At 49.5% G+C, this 19,249-nt stretch overlaps 1 protein-coding gene across 1 annotated transcript in view; it reads left to right on the top strand.

Annotated features, from left to right (window-relative positions):
• The window catches only part of TK2 (thymidine kinase 2), a 268,608-nt gene that overhangs the window by 60,716 nt on the left and 188,643 nt on the right, over nt 1-19,249 (top strand). Inside the window, exon 4 of the mRNA XM_078671285.1 lies at nt 14,926-14,979. Coding sequence (XP_078527411.1) covers nt 14,926-14,979 — 54 coding nt within the window. The remainder of the gene's footprint in view (nt 1-14,925; nt 14,980-19,249) is intronic.

The raw sequence follows: 19,249 nt of genomic DNA, 5'->3' as shown, positions 1-19,249 counted from the left end.
CCCTCCCAAGTAGTTTTGCAGTTTTCGTTAATCTAAAGTGTGCAAACGACTGCCTATCTTGTATTCTAACTCTTATTTAACCTTCTAAGAGGCCCAAAACCCATTGCCATTATATATGTTTCCCATTTCCTTGCAACCACCTTCACCCACCAGGCGACAAACACAGGTGGTGATATTGCAGGAGGTCATAGAAGCCAAACTCCGCCTTAAAGGAAGCTTGCCTCAGAGTTCTCTTTACTACTCTCACATCAACAACATCAATGAGCTCATTTGTGGGGTACGCTGTCTGTGTTTTCTAGGATTCATAAATATTATTTACTTAACAACAGACAGCCACTGCTGTTCTTGTTCAGGAAGTCTTCTAGCTCCAAGTGCTGAAGCTTGTTACACTAACTAGGTTGAGGTGGGTGAAACTGTACTAAAGCCACAACCACAGTCCTCGCCGGGGTGAAATCACTAAATTAACCTGTGGTAGCTTGGCACAAAAGCAGTCAGGCTTAACTTTGAGTCAATGCCTAAAGTACTTCTGCGTGTTGCGGCAACAAATGATGGACGGAATGCAGAATGAATCAAAACATCCACCCCCAGTCAAGAGATCTGAGTTAAATCCATCGTTCTTTTGCTCACCACGCCACCCTAGTTTGAATCCAACCATATGCAAATCAGTCTTGACTCACTCCTTATGGGAACAGTCCAGCACGAACTGCCAAGCCTGGTCCTCCCTAGACCGGAAACCAGCATCCTGGGACCTGTTTCAGGGTAACTCCCCATATCAGCCAGGCTAGCTTGAATCTTTTGGCACTGTGAGCAAGAGACCCATGTCTGTTTGACATTGTTTAGCATTCTGACCATCTTTTGTTCTTTTTTGCATTAAAGTATTTATGCAGCACACAAATAGCAATAAAGTGAAAGCACAACACTAGAATAATCTCACACCAATTTAGATGAATAGATTACATCTTAATAAATAAAAGGAGACCACAAATACAAAAATCCAATCAGTAGAACCGTAGATGCAATTTCAAAAGTTTAGGTAGGTATAGCACTTAAAAAGCACACAGCGCCACTCGCTGCCATCTGGTCGTGCTAGATCGGGGGGGAAGTCACAAGTTCAGGTCGACCGCGATGGAGTGCTGGTCGAGTACAGTGACCAGGGGAGTCCCGCTGAAAAAGTTGCCTTAACAAAGTCTGGCGCGAAGAGTCCAATTCGTGGTGGAGGAGGCCATGAGGAGCAGGGAGAGCGTCGCAGATGATCATCGCTGTAGCTCGAAGACCAGGGCGGGCATTGCGGATGTTCGTTGCTGTAGCACCTAAGATCCTGTCCCCCGTCGTGGACGGTCCTTGCTGGTGCTTCATGTTGGCGGCCATCGTGGTCTGTTGATGCTCTTCTGGGAAGTGAAGGTCTCTCGTTGCTGGTGGTCGCTCTAGCGCAAAGAGACGTGTTCAGCAGAGCTTTGCGTTGTGAAGATAGGAGTGCACTCTAATGCCAACCAAATGACCATGACTTGGGGAGCCACCTCTTTGGGATCAGGGACTCAATCGCTGGAATAGGCTAACAGGGTCCAGGCAGGCCAGTTGCAGGTCCAGGTGTAACAGCTGGGCAGTTACAGGGAAGCTGCTGAAGCTTGTTGTGTCCCTGTAGCTGAGAGCAGGAAGTAAACCAACTGACCCTTGGAGTCATTTTGCCTGGGATGAGAAAGTATGGCAGGCCTTAGCAGCAGGGCAGTCCTCTGGCAGCGAGGCAGTCCTTCTTCTGTAGTGTCCACAGATCCAGGAGTGTACTGAACAGTGAATCTGATGTTCCAACATTTTATACCTGGTATCAGCTTTGAAGTGGCGAAACGTCTTGACTTCTCCCCACATCTGTTTCTTGATATTTTCTATGTTCCCCTCTCTGGGGTGACAAAAGGCTATTGTGAACTTCTTACTGAGTGCAGGAGGCAGTCCTTCTTGAAATGCCAGTGTGGTAGATGATACCTCCTTCCCCACCCATCCTGTCAGGAGTACTCTTCCTGCTAATACCCAAGTCCCCTTTGTGACACTGGGAGTAATACACAGAGGCCAGCTGCCAACTACACCTAGTCATGTGATCCAGGACACTTGCTGCAGACACCAAATGGTTAGAACAAGAAAATGCCAACTTGAAACAAGTAGCATTTTCTGAATTGTGACTTGAAATTTGACTTTAGCATCAAAGATGATTTTTAATGACAATTCTTTAGGGAGACCAAACATGATAGTTCAACCTGTTTCCAAGCAAAAAATGATAATGTATTAAATGTAATAGCGTAACCCAATGTTATCCTGGACGAGAGGTAGTCCTATTTGTAGTGAAAAACTCATTTTAAGTGTTACATGTCCTGGTAGTGGAAAACTCTCAAAGTACATTCCCAACTTTTTTAATGTAATGCACATTGCCTATGGGCTGTTTTGGGTGACTAGTATGTATTAAAAAGAAAGTTTTTTTGCCAGCTCAAATTGGTAGTTCAAAACTGCATGCAGGCTGCAATGGCAGGCCCAAGGCAACATTTGAGGGGCTACTTAAGTGGGTAGCACAATAAGTGCTGCAGGCTCCATAGTAGCATTTAATTTTACAGGGTACATGTAGTAATACTTTTCTAGGGACGCACAATTAAATTAAATATGGCAATTGAATGTAAGCCACATTGACCATGTTTAAAGGAGTGATCAAAAGCACTTTAGCACCGGTTAGCTGTGGTAACCTGCACAGAGACCAACAGAAACAAATTTCAGCAAAATGGTAGGGCTGAAGGCAAAATGTTCGGGAGAAGGCCACCCTAAGGCTGTCGGGTCTAACAGGAAGGGCAAGGCCTTCTGAGCAGGAACCAGTGTAGAGAAGGGAGGTCAACATAGGATCTAGGTCCTGAAATAATAATGTGTGCCTCAAACGCATCACTCCCTGAAAATCATAAAGCCATCTCAATTGCAACAGTCTTTACCAGTGTCACTCATCCTATCAACTATACCTGGAGTCATGCTAAAAACGTGATCGAGTGACATGCCCTCCAGGACTTTATCAACCTTAAGATCTATAGCCTTTCTATGAGTATGGTTAAAGATGATTCTCAAATAAGTACCTTAAATTGCTAAGTCATAAGCAGTTGAGGTAGTGAGCACTAAATTATATGAGGCAATGCCCCGAAGGGGAATTATCAAAATTTTGACCAGTTGGTACGGAGCCCATATATATTCCTGAATTAATCTAAAAGTCTAATCCTATGTGGTACAGCCACTACTAGATCTCCCAAATGAACTAAAGGGTCATCTATGTACAGTGAAACTATTTGCACCATGACTCCTCTTCATATTCCGTAATCCGTTAATTCAGATCTTATCATGCCCTCCCACCATAGCAGTTAGCAGTGGGGAGAGTGGACAGCCCAGTTTCATTTCTTGGCTAGATTCCTAACTCTCAGAAATCTGTCCGCCCTTCCTGACCCTTGCACTTAGACAGAACTGTGATAGTGTAATCCGGCTCATAATATATGGTCCAAAACCAAGAGCCTCAAGCATCTGGAATAGGTACTCTCATCCTACTCTCACAAAGGCTTTCATATCAAGCAAGGTCACTGCATAGTCCATATCTTGCATTAAAAAAAATCTTACATGTACAAGTTTGTGTATGTTGCTAACCATATTTCAGCTGGGAACGAACCCTGTCTGGTTTTGTGGAATCATCGTCAGTCGGTATCTCTTTAAATAGTCTTTTTGTAGTGGCTTTGCTGAGAATGTTTATGTCTATGTTGATCATGGATATTTGTCTATATGATTTAACCTTTGTGGTTCTTCTCCGGTTTAGGCAATAATACAAAAAACTATCATTGCTTCTCTGTGAAGTCCAGTAGAGTGACAATCTCTGAGGCCTCCATGCGAACTTCGAGTAGCTTACCTAGAAATAAAACTAAAATCACTTTATAACATTCAGTCAATACCCCATCTGTATGTGGCTGTTTCCCATTTTGCATATCTGTGAGGGCTGCCAGTAACTCAGCCCTTGTGTGGTGCTCCTCCAGAGCTTCCATAGGTCCAAGGGTGGTCGCAACACTCCATGCGCCCAACGATTGAGGCAATATCTGGGGCCTCTGTATTGTAATTCAGTAGTTTTAGATGAGACCTAAACACCTTGTTGTTATTTACCTGGGTAGTTTCCATTTGAACATTTTCGTCAGTTATTTCCTTCCTTTTGTGAGTCTCTTTTCCCTAGCATTTTCCATGATCAATCTCGTTCCCTGTTATGTTTCTGTCAGCAGGAAATTTGAGTTCTTATCCATTCTAGAGTAAAGGTCCCTCAGTTTGCGCTTATGTTTACTTCTCCATGTGGCTCTCAAAGCTTCAAACTTAGGGGCTGATTACGATGGCGGGCGGAGTTACATCCTGCCACCACCGTATCAGAAACAGGACTGCCTGACATGGTGTTGGAGGTCAAGTAAAGAGGCATTACAATGAGTCTACCACCACGCTGGTCACAATGCCTATGTTTTGCATTTCGGCGGGCACTGCTGGTTGCAGCACCTGCCGCAATGTAAAATAGGGACCCCTGATATATCCCTGCACTACGTGGCAGGCTCCATGCGGTGCCTGCCACATTGTGCATGGATATATAGGGGAGCACTATAGGTGCCTCCCAGTGCCCATGTACCAGCCCATGGGGTAAGGGGGGGGCCTGCCATGGGCCCCCAAGTCCGGTTCCATCAGCCGTTTCACGGCGGGTTGACCCCACAGAACGACCAGCAGAAAGAGATATTGTAATCCCACAGCGAAGCCTGACAGGCACCGCTGCCGTTCTGGGGATGAAGAGCAGTCTGCCAGGCAATTAGAATCATTCTCACTGTCGGGCCCGTGACAGTCGATCATTCCAACCGCTACACCTCTGCCTGCCAATGTAATATGGTAGGCGGTAAACTTGGTTACGATGGCGGGGAGACCGCCACTGACAGCCTGTCAATGATGGTCTTCCCACCATCGTAATCAGGTCCTTAGTTTCAAGCCTCATGATGTCCAGACTCAATTGGTCACCTTCTCCATACATTTTACCAGTGCAGGCCGTCTACTGATAATTGAGACCCTGCTTGACAATGAAAGTGGCACTAAAAGAACATTATGGTGTGTCTGACCATGGTCCAAAACACATAATTTCGTCCCTTAGTCACCAGGTGGGGGCTTCAACGTCTATGTTTAATATAGATAATAACAAGCAGCAAATGATCAGAAAATATTTGCCCCAAATAGCGCACATCCTTGTATCCATTAACAACTCGCAACTGATTAAAAAAAATAAAATTAATTCAAACTGCTGTATGATCCATAGGGTAGGACTAAAACTAATATGCCAGGCTATTTGGAGATCAATGTGAACATTCAGAATCTGAATTAAGCCTGTCTTCAGATCCTGCCATGGGAAAAAAAATATCTTTCACTCCCAAAAGATGACATTAAAATCCCCTGCCCAAGATCACTCTGGTGTCTAGAAAAGGTGTCATCATATCTGTAAACTTATGGAACTTTAAATTGACTACATTTGATACATATACATTTAAGAACGCAATTCCTGACCGTCTAATGCACTGCTAACATTTATACATCTGCCTTCTGGGTCCTGCTGTACTGATGTGGCTCTAAATTGAATCACATTACAACTCCCTTAACGCACACTGTATCCCGTGATCTAAGGCATTAAGATGTGTCTCCTGTAAGAAGGCAATACCTATCATATGGTGCCTGTGAAATGACAAGACTCTCTCTCTTAGGGGGGGGGGCGTGGCTAAACCGGCCAAGATGACGGACGGGCTTCCCTAGAGCTCCGGTCGGGGGCCCGCCACACCATAGATGATAACTGCCACCACACACCTGAGACACCCCACGCTCGCGTGACAGACCCCCTGAGATCACCCTGGGAGCCTCGGGACGAGGCGGGGGGCCGTGGAGTACTCACGCGGACCGGAGCCGATCGCCGCCGGATCTCGCCTAACATGGCGGCGCCTAGGGGCTAACATCGGAGGTTCCGAGCAACTGATGCGGACCTCCCGTTCATGGGATCCAACACACTTTGCGCACCCCAGAGGACATCCTGTACGCCCGGAGGGCGCTGCCACCCAGGCGCCAGGCACAGCGGTGACATCAGAAGAGGTCCCTAGACAAGGACGCGATTCCCCGGCCCGCCGAGAACCCCCGGCGGCCCTGTGAGCCACGCACAATTGCCGCTCCTGAGCGACCAGGATTCGTATAAGTGCGACCCCTGACAGGGTGAGTGCGTGCGGGTGCCTTCACGGCCCCCTAGAACTGGTATTGGCAACTGGTGCAGTGACGGGCAGAGGTCCCCGCAGATTCCCCGATCCAAGATGGCGCCACCCGAGCGGCCCTGCGAGGGGGCCGAGCAGTGAGGCCCCTGCGACCCGCCGCGGCCTGCCTGGGCCCCCGCGACTAGCATCCTGAACCTACACCGACACACTGTCACAAAGGGACCCCACGGCTGCGGCAGGTACCTAAACGCGACAGCCCATGCGCTCCACAATCGATGAACCTCACGATCCATTGCATGGACTGGACTGGGCCTCACGACGATCCGCAGAGAGCAACTGACTCGACGTCGCCGCCCCCTGAGAGGCGGAACAGCGAACGGAGGTGAGCGACAGTGAGAGAGAACATACCGGAGGCCTCCCCAACCCCCGGTCACCCCGGCAACGCGGCAGAAAGGCGGAGAGCCTCCCTGACCCCCAGTGAGTGGACGCCACAGACTCCCCACTGCCCGGCAACGACCGGCCCACCCGGTCAGGAAGGAATACACGGTGTGAACCTTGGGGGCCTAGTCCGGCCGACGTTGTCGCTTCTCTAGCGGGCCGCGGCTGCGACAGGGGCCTAGGAGCGGCGGCCCATGCACCCCGTGGTCGGTGAGCCCCACACTCCACTGCCTGGACCGGGCCCTGCGGCGCCCTGATGCGACCTGCTGGGTGCTACTGACCTGACGCAATCACCCCCCTGAGCAGCGAAGCGGTGGGAAGAGGCGAACGACGGTGGAGGACCGCACCAGAGACCCCCCCGGCCCCCGGCCAGCCCGACAACGCTGCAGAAAGGTAGGGAATACGAGGTGAAGTGAGAATGCACCGAGTGCCTCCCTGACCCCCAACGAGTGGATGCCATAGTATCCTCGCAGCCCGACGACGACCGACCCACCCGGTCGGACAGGACTACACGAGGAGAGCCTTGGGAGCTTCGACCGACCGACATTTCTGGCAGACCACGTCGGACCGACAGGTCATCCAAGCCACCCATGGGACGTTCACAGAGAACGGTGACCACGACTCCGGCGCCAGCCCAAAGACGATCACCCTCCCCGGGCCCCTCACGCGGCTCGAAGTCCGGAGGGCCGCTACAAGAGTCAGACATGTCCACAAAGCTTGACAAAGTTCTAGCGGCCATCGAACACTCCCGGGTGTCCATGGAAACCAAATTCGGGGAATTGGCTTCTGACATTACCCTGTTACGGGATGACCATAAAAAATTGGCGGACAAGGTGAGACAAGAGAGTCACACGCTACATGAACTGAAACCTCAGGTCCAGATCAACCAAAAAGCCATCAAAGAATTGCAAGAGAAGGTCAACTTCCTGGAACGCAAAGCAGACGATTTGGAAGGACGCTCCCGCCGGAGTAACGTACGCCTGATCAACTTACCGGAAGGAGTGGAGGGGGGAGACCCAATTCGCTACATTGAGACATGGATGAAAACATTCACCCGGGCCCAAGACCTCACGCCTTTTTTCTCTGTAGAAAGAGCGCACAGGGTTCCGACCGGACGACTTCAGGCTGGCTGCCCACCCAGACCATTCCTGCTAAAGCTTCTGCACTATCAAGACAGGGACACGATTTACAATTTACGAGCGGCCAGGCAAGCGAAAGTCCTCGGAGTTGAAGACAAAAATGTGATGGTGTTCCCGGACTATTCCCAAGCAGTGCAACGCCAACGCGCCACGTTCCAGGCGGTGAAGCAAACCCTATGTCAACACAAGATACAATATGCCCTCCTTTTCCCAGCCCGCCTCAAAATTATCCATGAGGACTCAACACATTTCTTCACGGACCCAGCGGAGGCGAGACACTGGTTAGATCATCGTAATCAGCCCCGGTCCGACCTTGAGGATACACCGTCGGATTCCGCATCTAACAAACGGCGGCGATTACGATCCAAGAAAGTCACTCTCAAACAGATGAATCGACCGCCGAAGCCCAGCACCAAACGTGTCCCGGACCTGGAACAAATGATTGCGGACCGACGGAGGGCCATACAGGCGGCAGCGGAGATCCGGCAACCAGACACCGAAAGAGAGGAGGATCGAGGCCCTCATATCTTCACATCCGAAGACGAAGGCCAGAGCGATGCCCGCACCTCCAGGGACGGCTCGGCTTCTCCCCCACTGGTGACTCCGCAGACGGCGGACACGCTCATCTGAAGACTGCTGACACGGGCGGCGGTAAGACCGCAATGCCAGACCATGATCGCCGGCGAGGGACGGCGGGAAACCACACTTAAGGTACTGGTGGCAACAGGTGCACAGGTAGAGACACGGTGCGGTGGGCAGCCCAGACCTGGGCCCACGGCACCACCGTCACGCCACCCCCTTACACCAAACGAACTAGAGACAGTACGAGATGTACAGTTTGGACTTATTGTGCCTCGCAATAGGCCCCTTTAGTTGGGACTGTTTCCCAAATGTTGTTTTCATGTTACATCCCTTCCCATTTTACCCTGACACCCACATGAGAGAGGACATTATGTCGCTATGGAAGCATGTCTGGAGGGAGGTTATACGGGCGGAGGAGGCTCGGGTTACGGACGATTGGTGGTGGGAAGACCGACCAACACAACTGACAACCCCTCATGACGAAATCCCCTAATACAGATGTTACCTTTATCACACTTAACGTCAGAGGGATGCACACGGCAAGCAAGCGTTATGCAGTTTACGCTTATCTAAAGAGACAACAGGCCCACATAGCTCTTTTACAAGAGACACACTTGACGACGACGGAAGCTGGTAGATTACAGAAAAAGTGGAGGGGCATTGTCTGTGCCACGGGGTACTCAGCATTCGCAAGGGGCACACTGATTTGGGTCAGACCGGGAGTCCCCTTTCGCGAACAGGCCAGGGTGGTGGATAGGGAGGGACGCTATGTGCTGCTAGAAGGACTACTAGATAGACAGCCTATCCTGATAGGTAGTATCTATGCCCCCAACGTGGAGCAGGACGTCTTTTGGTCTCACCTCACGAACACGCTGGCTCACCACACACACACCCCTTGGCTGCTGGGAGGAGATTACAACTGTGTGTTGGACACGACCCTCGACCGATCCCGCCCCCCACCGCCGCACTCACCACTTCACATACAGATGGAGCTATTCAGTACATGGGTACAACACTGGACACTGACTGACACGTGGAGAGCACTGAACCCCACAACAAAACTGTACTCATTCCACTCCATCCCGCACGACCTTCGTGTGCGTCTTGATAGGTTCCTGTGCTCACCTACCATACATGCCAAAGCTCGACACACAGACTACCTTGGCAGAGTACTTTCAGACCACGACGCTCATATCCTGGCCCTCAGGTGGAAACCGCCCCACCCTCCAGTACCGACATGGAAGCTCCCTCGGGAGTGCCTAACGGACCAGGTATTCACACATGACCACGGGGAACACCTGCAGGAACACTTCCGGCTCAACACAGGGTCAGCGTCCTCCGGCCTCATAGAGTGGGATGCACACAAAGTGACGGCAAGGGGCCACTGTATACAGCAAGTGCTAGGAGTACGAATGGTCCTTGAACGCGCATTACATACTGCAGAGCGCGCGCTGGCGACCCTGTTGCAAGCGGACGACCGCGGCGAGGTGACCCAACTGCGAATAGCAGAAGCCAAGACGACATACGCTGAAACACTGAGGGACCTGCGTAAATATAACTTCAGAAAATACGCCAACAGGGTACACCGGGAGGGCAATAGGGGAGGCACACTCTTAGCCTGGTTAGCCAGACAGGATCCCGACCTGAAACCTATCACGGAAATTACAGACCAATCCGGTCGGCTCCAGACCTCCCAGATCGCGATCATGCAAGTTTTCCACACATATTACTCGCACATATATCAGACTCCATGTCAGGGGGGTCCTCGTACGATGACTGACTTCTTCCTCCCGTTATCCATCCCCCAGATCCCACCAACAGTCCGAAAAGACCTAGACCGGAAGATAACACAAACCGAGATTAAAGCAGCGATAGGAGCGCTTGCCAGGAACAAGGCCCCAGGCATCGACGGCTTCCCCCTCGAATATTACCACACATTCTCAGCCCACCTCGCCCCACGCTTGACAGCCATGTTTGAAGACGCGCTCAAGGTGGGAGTCCTCCCACGTTCCCTTAGAGAATCGCTAATAGTCTCGTTCCTGAAACCACACAGGGACCCCAGGCTCCCGTCGTCTTACAGACCGATCACACTGCTCAACTCAGACTGCAAAATCCTTGGTAAAATGTTAGCGATGAGATATGCCCAGGTCGTACCCCAACTGGTCCATCCCGACCAAAATGGGTTTGTGCCAAACCGCAACACTTCTCACAACCTCCGTAGGCTATTCCACGTCCAGGACATAACACGTGAACAGTTCCCGAACGCAGCTTGCCTCATTTTAGACCTCGAGAAGGCATTTGATACTCTCCTGTGGCCGTATCTGTTTGAGGTCCTCGCGAGAAACGATTTTGGCCCACGGCTGACCGCGTGCACCAGGCTCCTCTACTCGCAACTCAAGTCCAGGGTCCGGATAGGTACCTACATTTCCCCGGATTTCACTGTGGACAGAGGGACTAGACAAGGATGCCCGCTGTCACCCCTCTTGTTCGCCCTGGCGGTTGAACCCCTGGCGATACGCCTACGACGAGAGGGCGAGGGCTGGGGCATTCCTCTGGCGCACACGTGGCACTGTGTGTCTCTGTACGCAGATGACCTCTTAATCTATGTTAGGGACGCCACGAGTGACCTGACATGCATCTGGAAAACGCTGGAGGAGTTCGCGGACGTGTCGGGCCTCAAGGTCAACTGGGAGAAATCCTCCATATACCCACTGAGCCCCCATGTGGCCCCCTTCGAAGCCCGAGTGGGCGTCCAATCACTAGCATGGAATGCTGATGTCCCCCGGTACCTGGGAGTCCGGTTATATCACACCCCGGAGGACTTGTATGCAGGAAATCACCGCAAAACTCTAGCTGGCCTACGATCAGCGTTCAGCTTCTGGAAGACGCTCCCATTGGCGCCAATAGGCCGAGTGGCCCTGGCAAAAATGGTTATGGTCCCCCGACTGCTGTGTAACTTTGCGAACCTCCCAGTAGTCCCACCACGGTCGTTCTTCGGAGAACTAAACACTCTCCTGCTAGAACTGATATGGGGAGGAGGCCGTCGACGAGTGGCGCTATCCACGCTCTACCTGCCCACCACAGAGGGGGGACTGGGTGCGCCGGCCTTTGAAGCATACTTCCTAGCAGCCCAACTCCAGTGGCTATCCTACTGGATGGCGGGGCGTCACACGGGGGAAACCATTACAGCTAATGGTCCCATGTCGCAGGCCGCGATCGTCCGACTTCTACTGCCGGGCACTAAACCCTTACGGACTCGGCCCATGAAAGTGTCCATTGCCCGCGCCTGCATGATGCGCATCCACCGCATGTCCAAAACGCAGCCACCATATTCGCCCCTGCTGCCGCTGGTGGGCTTTCCTCGTAAGGAGTCATATTACTCCCCGGGCACACTTCGAGTCTGGACAGAATTGTCAGTCACGGAGATCGAATCCTTTTTCGAAGACGGACAGTTAAAAACGTTTGCGCAGATGATGGACCAATATGACCTCCCCCCCGGACAGTTCTTGCTCCATAGGCAATTACTGGACAGCAGCCGCACACACTGGAACCCAGATACCGGTGAACCCACGACTCATCCGGTGATTCACACGATCATGCACATGGGTGTAGGGAGACACCTGGTAACATGGCTCTACAGAGCGGTGCGCTCGCTACTCCTCCCATCTCTTCAATCTCTCCGCCAGAAATGGGAGACGGACTTCGGCAGAGTGGTCCACGATGGAGAGTGGAGCTCAGCCCTGGAATTTCCGAAAAAAGTCTCCAGGAACGCTAGGTTCCGCAATATACAATTCAACATCCTCCACAGAGCCTATCTCACACCGGGCCGCCTCCAGCGGTTCTTTCCGGACACCCACTTCGAATGTCCTCGCTGTCGAACCCCGGGAGCGGATTTCAGACATATGTTCTGGGATTGCCCCACCCTCCGCCGTTTCTGGGACACAGTCCACCGAACCCTAGAGGAGGTTACGGCCATTGCAACCATGTACACGTGGGAGGCGTGCGCACTCGGAATTTTCCGTAGACGGAAAACCGAGAAAACACAACACCGGTTCTTATCACTAGCCATCCTCCTGGCGAAACGAGGAATCGCCATGCACTGGAGAGCCCCCACGGGACCACCAGTGGCAGCGTGGATTGGCGCGGTAAATAAATGGGGCAAGGCAGAGGAGGAGATACTCCGGGAGGAGGAGGTACGTGGGCATCGCAAACATCCCATATCCATGGAGTGGACTCAGCTACTATATAACTTCACACAGGCGACACGCCCTCAGGAGTCGCCCACCGCCTCACAATCCCAAGCACGACCGGCCACACCAACCCCCACACCTCCATGAATATATCACACATACTACACGAACATCATGAGTGGCCACACCCCGCAGCCCCCCAACACCCGAACACATACCAACCAGGCCCGTCACATACGTACGCCAGACGACCAAGAAGCACTGCCACCGTGATCCGATAAGGAGACCCAGACCCCTCCCTCCCTCCTTTCCCGAACTTTCTCCCACATCCCATGTTATTCAGTTCACCCCTCAGTTCCTGGGTAGGTTGGGAAGCTCAACATAGACAGGGTGCTTCCCTTGCATATGACTCACTGGCCAGACCCACAGATAACGACGCCACGATACCACATGTCATCGCGGATCAAACCCACACAATCGACGCCTCCAGCGCCACCCCCATAGTGACAGTCGTATCACGAGGTCACCCCCTCACTGATACCGAATGACAGAAGTACATGAACGGAGGGATACACACACTCTGGTGCAAGGACATGTGGTTCGCGCTACTGAGCGCACGGTTACTGGCGGTCGACGGACGACAGACCCCGAACTGAGAAGGACCGCAGAGCGACTATTTCTAAAACTACTTTTTTATGATCCCTTTTTGCAATGCTCTTCTACCTTTTTGATTATCGTCATATTGTATATGTAATGCAACCTAAAACCCAATAAACAAATTTAAACAAAAAAAAAGACTCTCTCTCTTAGCCTAATCATTAAGGACATTCCAAGTAATTGTCTCCACTGTGTTATCCATTTCTCAGTTTTACGTTTGAGGAGTGGCCCATTTGTTTTCCAGATAACCTCGACTGTCTTCCACCTAACATTTACCACCATGCACTACTTTACCATGCTGATTGCCTGAGCGGCTGTGTACTAAGCATTACTAAATTGATTACACTGTCCCTCCTATGTTTATAGAGCTTAATAGATATATAGGAATATCTAAAAAAAGATAGCATCCTGTGCATCAACACCTTATATAACCTTATTTTAGGAGTGAACAGTCCACAACTGCAAGTCACGTTCTACCTTTTGAACCCTCTCACTGTCTCCGTTCAAGACTGAAAGTAAAACCCAACAATAATAGAACAATCTATAAGAACCACAAGACATTGGTAAGTATTTACACCACTGTTGCCGCATCACAGTATGCGAGAGTCTCAACTGCATCTATGCCCATTATAGCAAGGTCCAATAGTCTGGACCAAAAGGCATTACTTCATTCGACTTCAGTCATCTATGCCCACATTGGGATACCAATAGACAGATTGTAATTGATTAACATTGCAGGATTATTCCTTGTGGTATGATTCTTTATGGTAATCCTGCGCACCTCGGGTGTTTCTGCTGAGATCACTTGCTGGCATATTTCACTTCTCGCTCCCAGGATTCATGCTCTTAACCGCTGCTGGGGACAGTATCATCTTGCCTAGTCGAGCCGCAGAAGAGTAGGCGAATCAGCTTCCCTATTTCTCCCCACCTCAACAGCCAGTGGAAGACTCCAGCTGCGCTCCGTTGCACACCTCTGCCATGAGCATCCCTCGCATCTCACTGGTCGGAACTGGCTGCCATGAAATTACTGTGTCTTGTCTACATCCTTTAACCAACATTCTGGTCCTTTAGCCCGCATCCCAGGTTGTAATTGAGGCAGATCTGAGTGGAATCCCATGCTTCACGTAATCCCAAGTGTTAAAAATATGGATGGTCCACTAGTTATAAAAAAAAATTAGTATTACTTTTTTTACAATGCAAACCTGTCCAGAGGGCATTAGAGCACTTTACAAGAGAACCAGTTTACATTACACATTATATCCTTTTTTGGCACAAGGAAATTAAGTGACTCAGAATCGCAGGATTTTGAGCAAAGGCCAGGATTTGAAGCTAGTTCCCCATATTCTTAAAGTCAGGATGCTGTGGCCACTAGGTCACATCTCTTCCCCCTCATTCTCTCTCCCATTTTACCTGGGCAGTGGGAGGGCAGAGGAAACTGGTTTTATGTGCGCATTGCCTTCTTGTTGGCTGCGCCACTAGTAATAGGATGGATTAAAATTCATGCCTAGTAACTTTGCTCTAGGCAAGAAGCCTTCTACATTGATTTTGTTGCTAAGTAATGGGTCAAATTTATTTTTGTATCTAGCCATAATGTGTAGGAACTCAGCATGACTGTATGTTCTGCTATTACATTATGATCATTTTATTTCAATGTTGTAGGTTATTACAGAACCGGTGACTCGGTGGAGAAATGTTCACGGACACAATCTTCTGGTAAGTGCTACAAGCTTCAATATTAATTGCACTGGGGGGTGTGGCCTGGGATGCATGGCATTAACAACCACAGGAACTGTCCAAAACCCCGAACCCGGGACAGTCAACTAATACATCTAACAATAGGTTCAGGGGAACAACACATCGAAAAATGAGAACTGAAAGAATATTCTTGAAAAGTGAATGAAGAAGCCCTATAAACAATACTGCAAATTTCAAAAACAATATTTAATATTTATTGTACATAAACTATTTGTTTAAAAAGACAGTTAGGCTCAAGACAGAAAAAAGTTGGTAAACATAAAAAAAATGTAAGACAAAAAACCAGACATGTGGCAACAAAACCATTACATATTGGGGTGAAGGAACAACATAAACATAAATATAGTGTCCTTAATGCAATTTAGGCCACAGAGAAGCGTCAACGGCGTTTCGACCACTAGTTAATTATGCGGTCATCTTCAGGACTGATACTTTGCTTGAGTGTCTTATATCTGTGTAATAAAAAACGTTTTTTGAGAACTTATTTCTTGTTGTTTACATATATTCCAATAATTGCAGGCTTCTTCAAAAGAGAAAGGCTTTTGGAGTCATAAAAGTAGATGTAATAAAATTAAAAAGAGGAAACACCGGTGAGAGATCAGATAGAAAAATGAAAACCTACACCAGAAAGACCAAAAAATGACTTAGACCAACCACCAAGATTGCTAAAAAACAGGGCGGCATCACCTGTTAAAAAACGATGAGACCAATTATAAATTTATGGTCATCCGTAGAAACTTTAGGCAACTAAAAAGTAGAACACACAATTAGTCCTACTGTCATGGGCAAAATAGAAATTTACATTTAAGCCCAAAATTCTTGTAGCGAGTGTAGCGAGTGGAAACACACCACGTTTATGAAAGTTTTTGGAAATTGGAACAGTGGCATCATATTAGCAGCCAACTGGGCGCTCAATGATTTGTCTGAAAAGAAAACGTAAATCACCATTTTATCCCAAAAACTAATTACAATTTAAATGCAAAGAACATCGATAGCTCACTGAAGAGCATCACGATGTGTTCGCTGTTGTTAGATCAAGCAAATTAAATCCTTTATTAAATAGGTAATTACAGCGACCACGAGCCAATTACCAACTAGACAGGGACATTTCATAATTCCTGCCACACAGACATAAAAAGTGTTCTTGCAATAGTGCATATTATGGGGGAGACTCCTAAATCAAACTTTCCTGAATTCAAGTTTCCAGGGCACACTGTATCCAAATTGCGTGCTGATTTTATACTAGGGACGACGTAATAGGTTATATCGCCCTTATCTTATATTTAATGAGGGTAGCAGGAGCTTTTCCAAGTTCAAAGAGGCACATTGTTTCTAAGTCGCGTTCTAATTTTGTTGCACTAGGAGCTCGCTCTCACCTCACGTGAGCAAGGGAAAAAACTACTGTCCGAAATGGAACGATAAATAACAGAACCATGTCAAAAAAGGGGAGAGGGTATGTTACGAGTTAACCCAACATTTGGACCTTCACATAATAGTTACCAAAAAGAGGCCATGCTCAAGCAAAGATTACTCATTGTGAGGTAGATGCCTGTGGTGTCATAGAACTAATCATGCAACGCATATGCTTACCGGCAATGTGAGATATCAGAAAGTCAAAACGTCCTGCGTCTGTGCGAAGACTGCGATAAACGCGCCAACACAGGAAGCCGTAACTAAATGCCTCTAGTTCCGGACAACAAAAACGGACTAGCCGGTCAGTCCAAAAAGCAAAAAGACCGGCCGCCATCTTGTGTTAAACAAAGGGTTCAGGCAGATCAGGTCGATTATCCCTTTCAAGGTTTGCCCGGCGTTAGCCGCTTCTCACCCAACTCACAATTTATCAAATAAAGAGGCAGGCGCTGGAGACTGGAAGGCAGGAAACAGGAGTTTATTCCGACGGAGCAGAACACGTCAAATCAGACAACAGGGTATCTTCTCGAGGTGCTCTAACCGCATCTCTGAGGCCTGGCCTCTTATACACAGTTTTATGGCTTTATTACATTTGTGACATCCGTGGTATTGCTTTGAAGTACGGAAAAGGCATCTTTGGAATCCCCGGTTCAGGCCCGTTCCCACACATATCTACAGTAGGTGTCCCCACCCCTAATCTCAGCATAATGGCTATCGCGCAGCTGGACATTCCGCTGGGAACAGGAATGCGGGTGATCGGTCGGATCTAAGGGTGTGAGGGCCTTGATTAATCCCCGCTCCTTTGAAGTGAGGCGAGGTCCTACTGTTGGGGCAATAAACTGCATCTGTTGGGCTAAGTGATGGCCTGGGATCAGGCCGGACAATTGGGCAAGGAGGAAGGGGTTATCAAAGGGTCTGTTCTAAGGGTGGGATGAAAGAGCGAGGGGGCAGGGGTTTCAGCACGGGATGTGGCTCTGAGACAGGGTCGTGTTTAGGGGTGCGTTTATGGCCCAAGCAGGAGAGACCGGGGGCTGTCAGGGCGCGGGGGGGGGGATACTTGCGAGGCTGGGGAGTGAGGGGGAGAGAGACGCGCAGGCTATTGGCAGTGGGCAGAGAGGTCATGACACACAAAATAGCTGCTGTCTATGTTCGCGATGGGGCCTAAAAAGGGGGCAAGATGGCGTGGCCACTGTTTCGTGAATTTCGCTTACTTTCAACAGTGGCGAGGGTGAACATAAATGAACGCCGCTTATGTATATATACATTGTCATTTTCCACAGTCGCCGCTTTTTAACATAAGTCACTTCATTTCTGCGTTTATCATAACTAACAGGGTGTACATATAGTCGTGTGTGGTCAGTGAGATAGCGTTTGTCAGTACTGGCGGATTGCATATAACTATGTGTAGCCGATGCGACATACGAGGTGGAATACATATGAATTTACATTTGTCGTGTTTAAAAGTGACCGATGAAATATTTTGAAGGCAACAAAAGGGGTTGAGGGAGGGATTTAGTCCAATACAAGCAATTAGTCAGAAAGGGGGGGGGGGGGTGTAGAAAGTTCAGAAAAAAAGGGGGGTCTTCGCCACAGTGTCTTTTTAGTAGTGAGCCATCACTGGTAGGCTCTGGTAGTTCGTTTTCTTCCGTTGGCGCTGTTGAGCACCGGCGGTGGAGCTATAGGTCCAGCTCGGATCCTTCTTTACACGTCGCAGGGTGTGATCTGTCCTCTGCTGTTAGACCACAGTCCTGTTTCTTAACTAATCTTTTTAAGGGTGCCTCATGCTGGGCACCTGCATTTCTTTCTCCTTCCGCGGCAAACCCTACTCTACCTAAATGCTGTTCTTCTTCTCTGAGTCAAAATCCACGTGAAAAGAAACAGGGGGGGGTTGGTCGGAGAATTGAGGGAAGAGAGGGCGGAGTAGGACCAGATCTTCGAGACAAACCAAGGGAGCAAAGGGTGATGAGCAGGCAGGTCCATCAATCGGGCTCAAAGGGGCGGGGACTTCTGGCACGCGTGGATCAACAAGCAGAGGGCTTCAGGGCAGCCCTCCATCCTTTCATTTTCCGCGTTTGAGAGTGGTGCCTCGTCCCGCGACCCGTTGCTCTGCGGCTCCACCTTAGGTCGAGGTCACACGTGCCTCATGATCTGCGGCCAGGTTGTGCGTCACGTCCGGTCCCTCTCCTCCGGAAACTGTGTATCTTTGAATGAGTACAAAACATGTTTTAGAGAATTGGCAGGAGAGGACATTTATACATTTCAATTCTGCCCCAAATCTAAGCAGTTGGGGGTACGTTCATCGGTCACGGTCAGAAGTTATCACTGTGGAGCATGTATACAGGCATGTCTACTGAGTTTGTACTAATTCTATTTGGCGTTCATTCATGACGTATAGGGAGAGAGGTCAGACTCCTATCAACTGTGTATTCCTTCAAACTCGAAATCGGATCCTACGATAGAGACTTGTCTCTCTAACCCAAGCCCTGGCAGTCTTCCATCATCATGAGAGAGAGGTAGGGGCTAAACATTCTTTTCTCGGGGAGCAACAGTTAGTCAGGGTCATCAGTTATACTTCGGGATATGGAGCTGGGGTCAATCGGGAGGAACGGGGACGTTTTGGACATCCGTACTTGGGTGCAGGGAGGTGGGGCAATCTGGGCATTGGAGATTGTGTTTCTAACGAGCTGAGAACAGAAGGCCATTGACATATAGTCCTCCTATAAAAGGCCAGATTAGGGGACATCAGTCGTCTTACCTGTCCTTTCCTTCATAGCCAATTCAAGTTCCATCATTTTACAGAAAGGAGAGGTAGTAATAT

Source organism: Lissotriton helveticus, chromosome 12, assembly GCF_964261635.1.
Source record: "Lissotriton helveticus chromosome 12, aLisHel1.1, whole genome shotgun sequence".
In the NCBI taxonomy this organism is placed as follows: Eukaryota; Metazoa; Chordata; class Amphibia; order Caudata; family Salamandridae; genus Lissotriton; species Lissotriton helveticus.
This window is presented reverse-complemented; position numbering and strand designations above follow the sequence as displayed.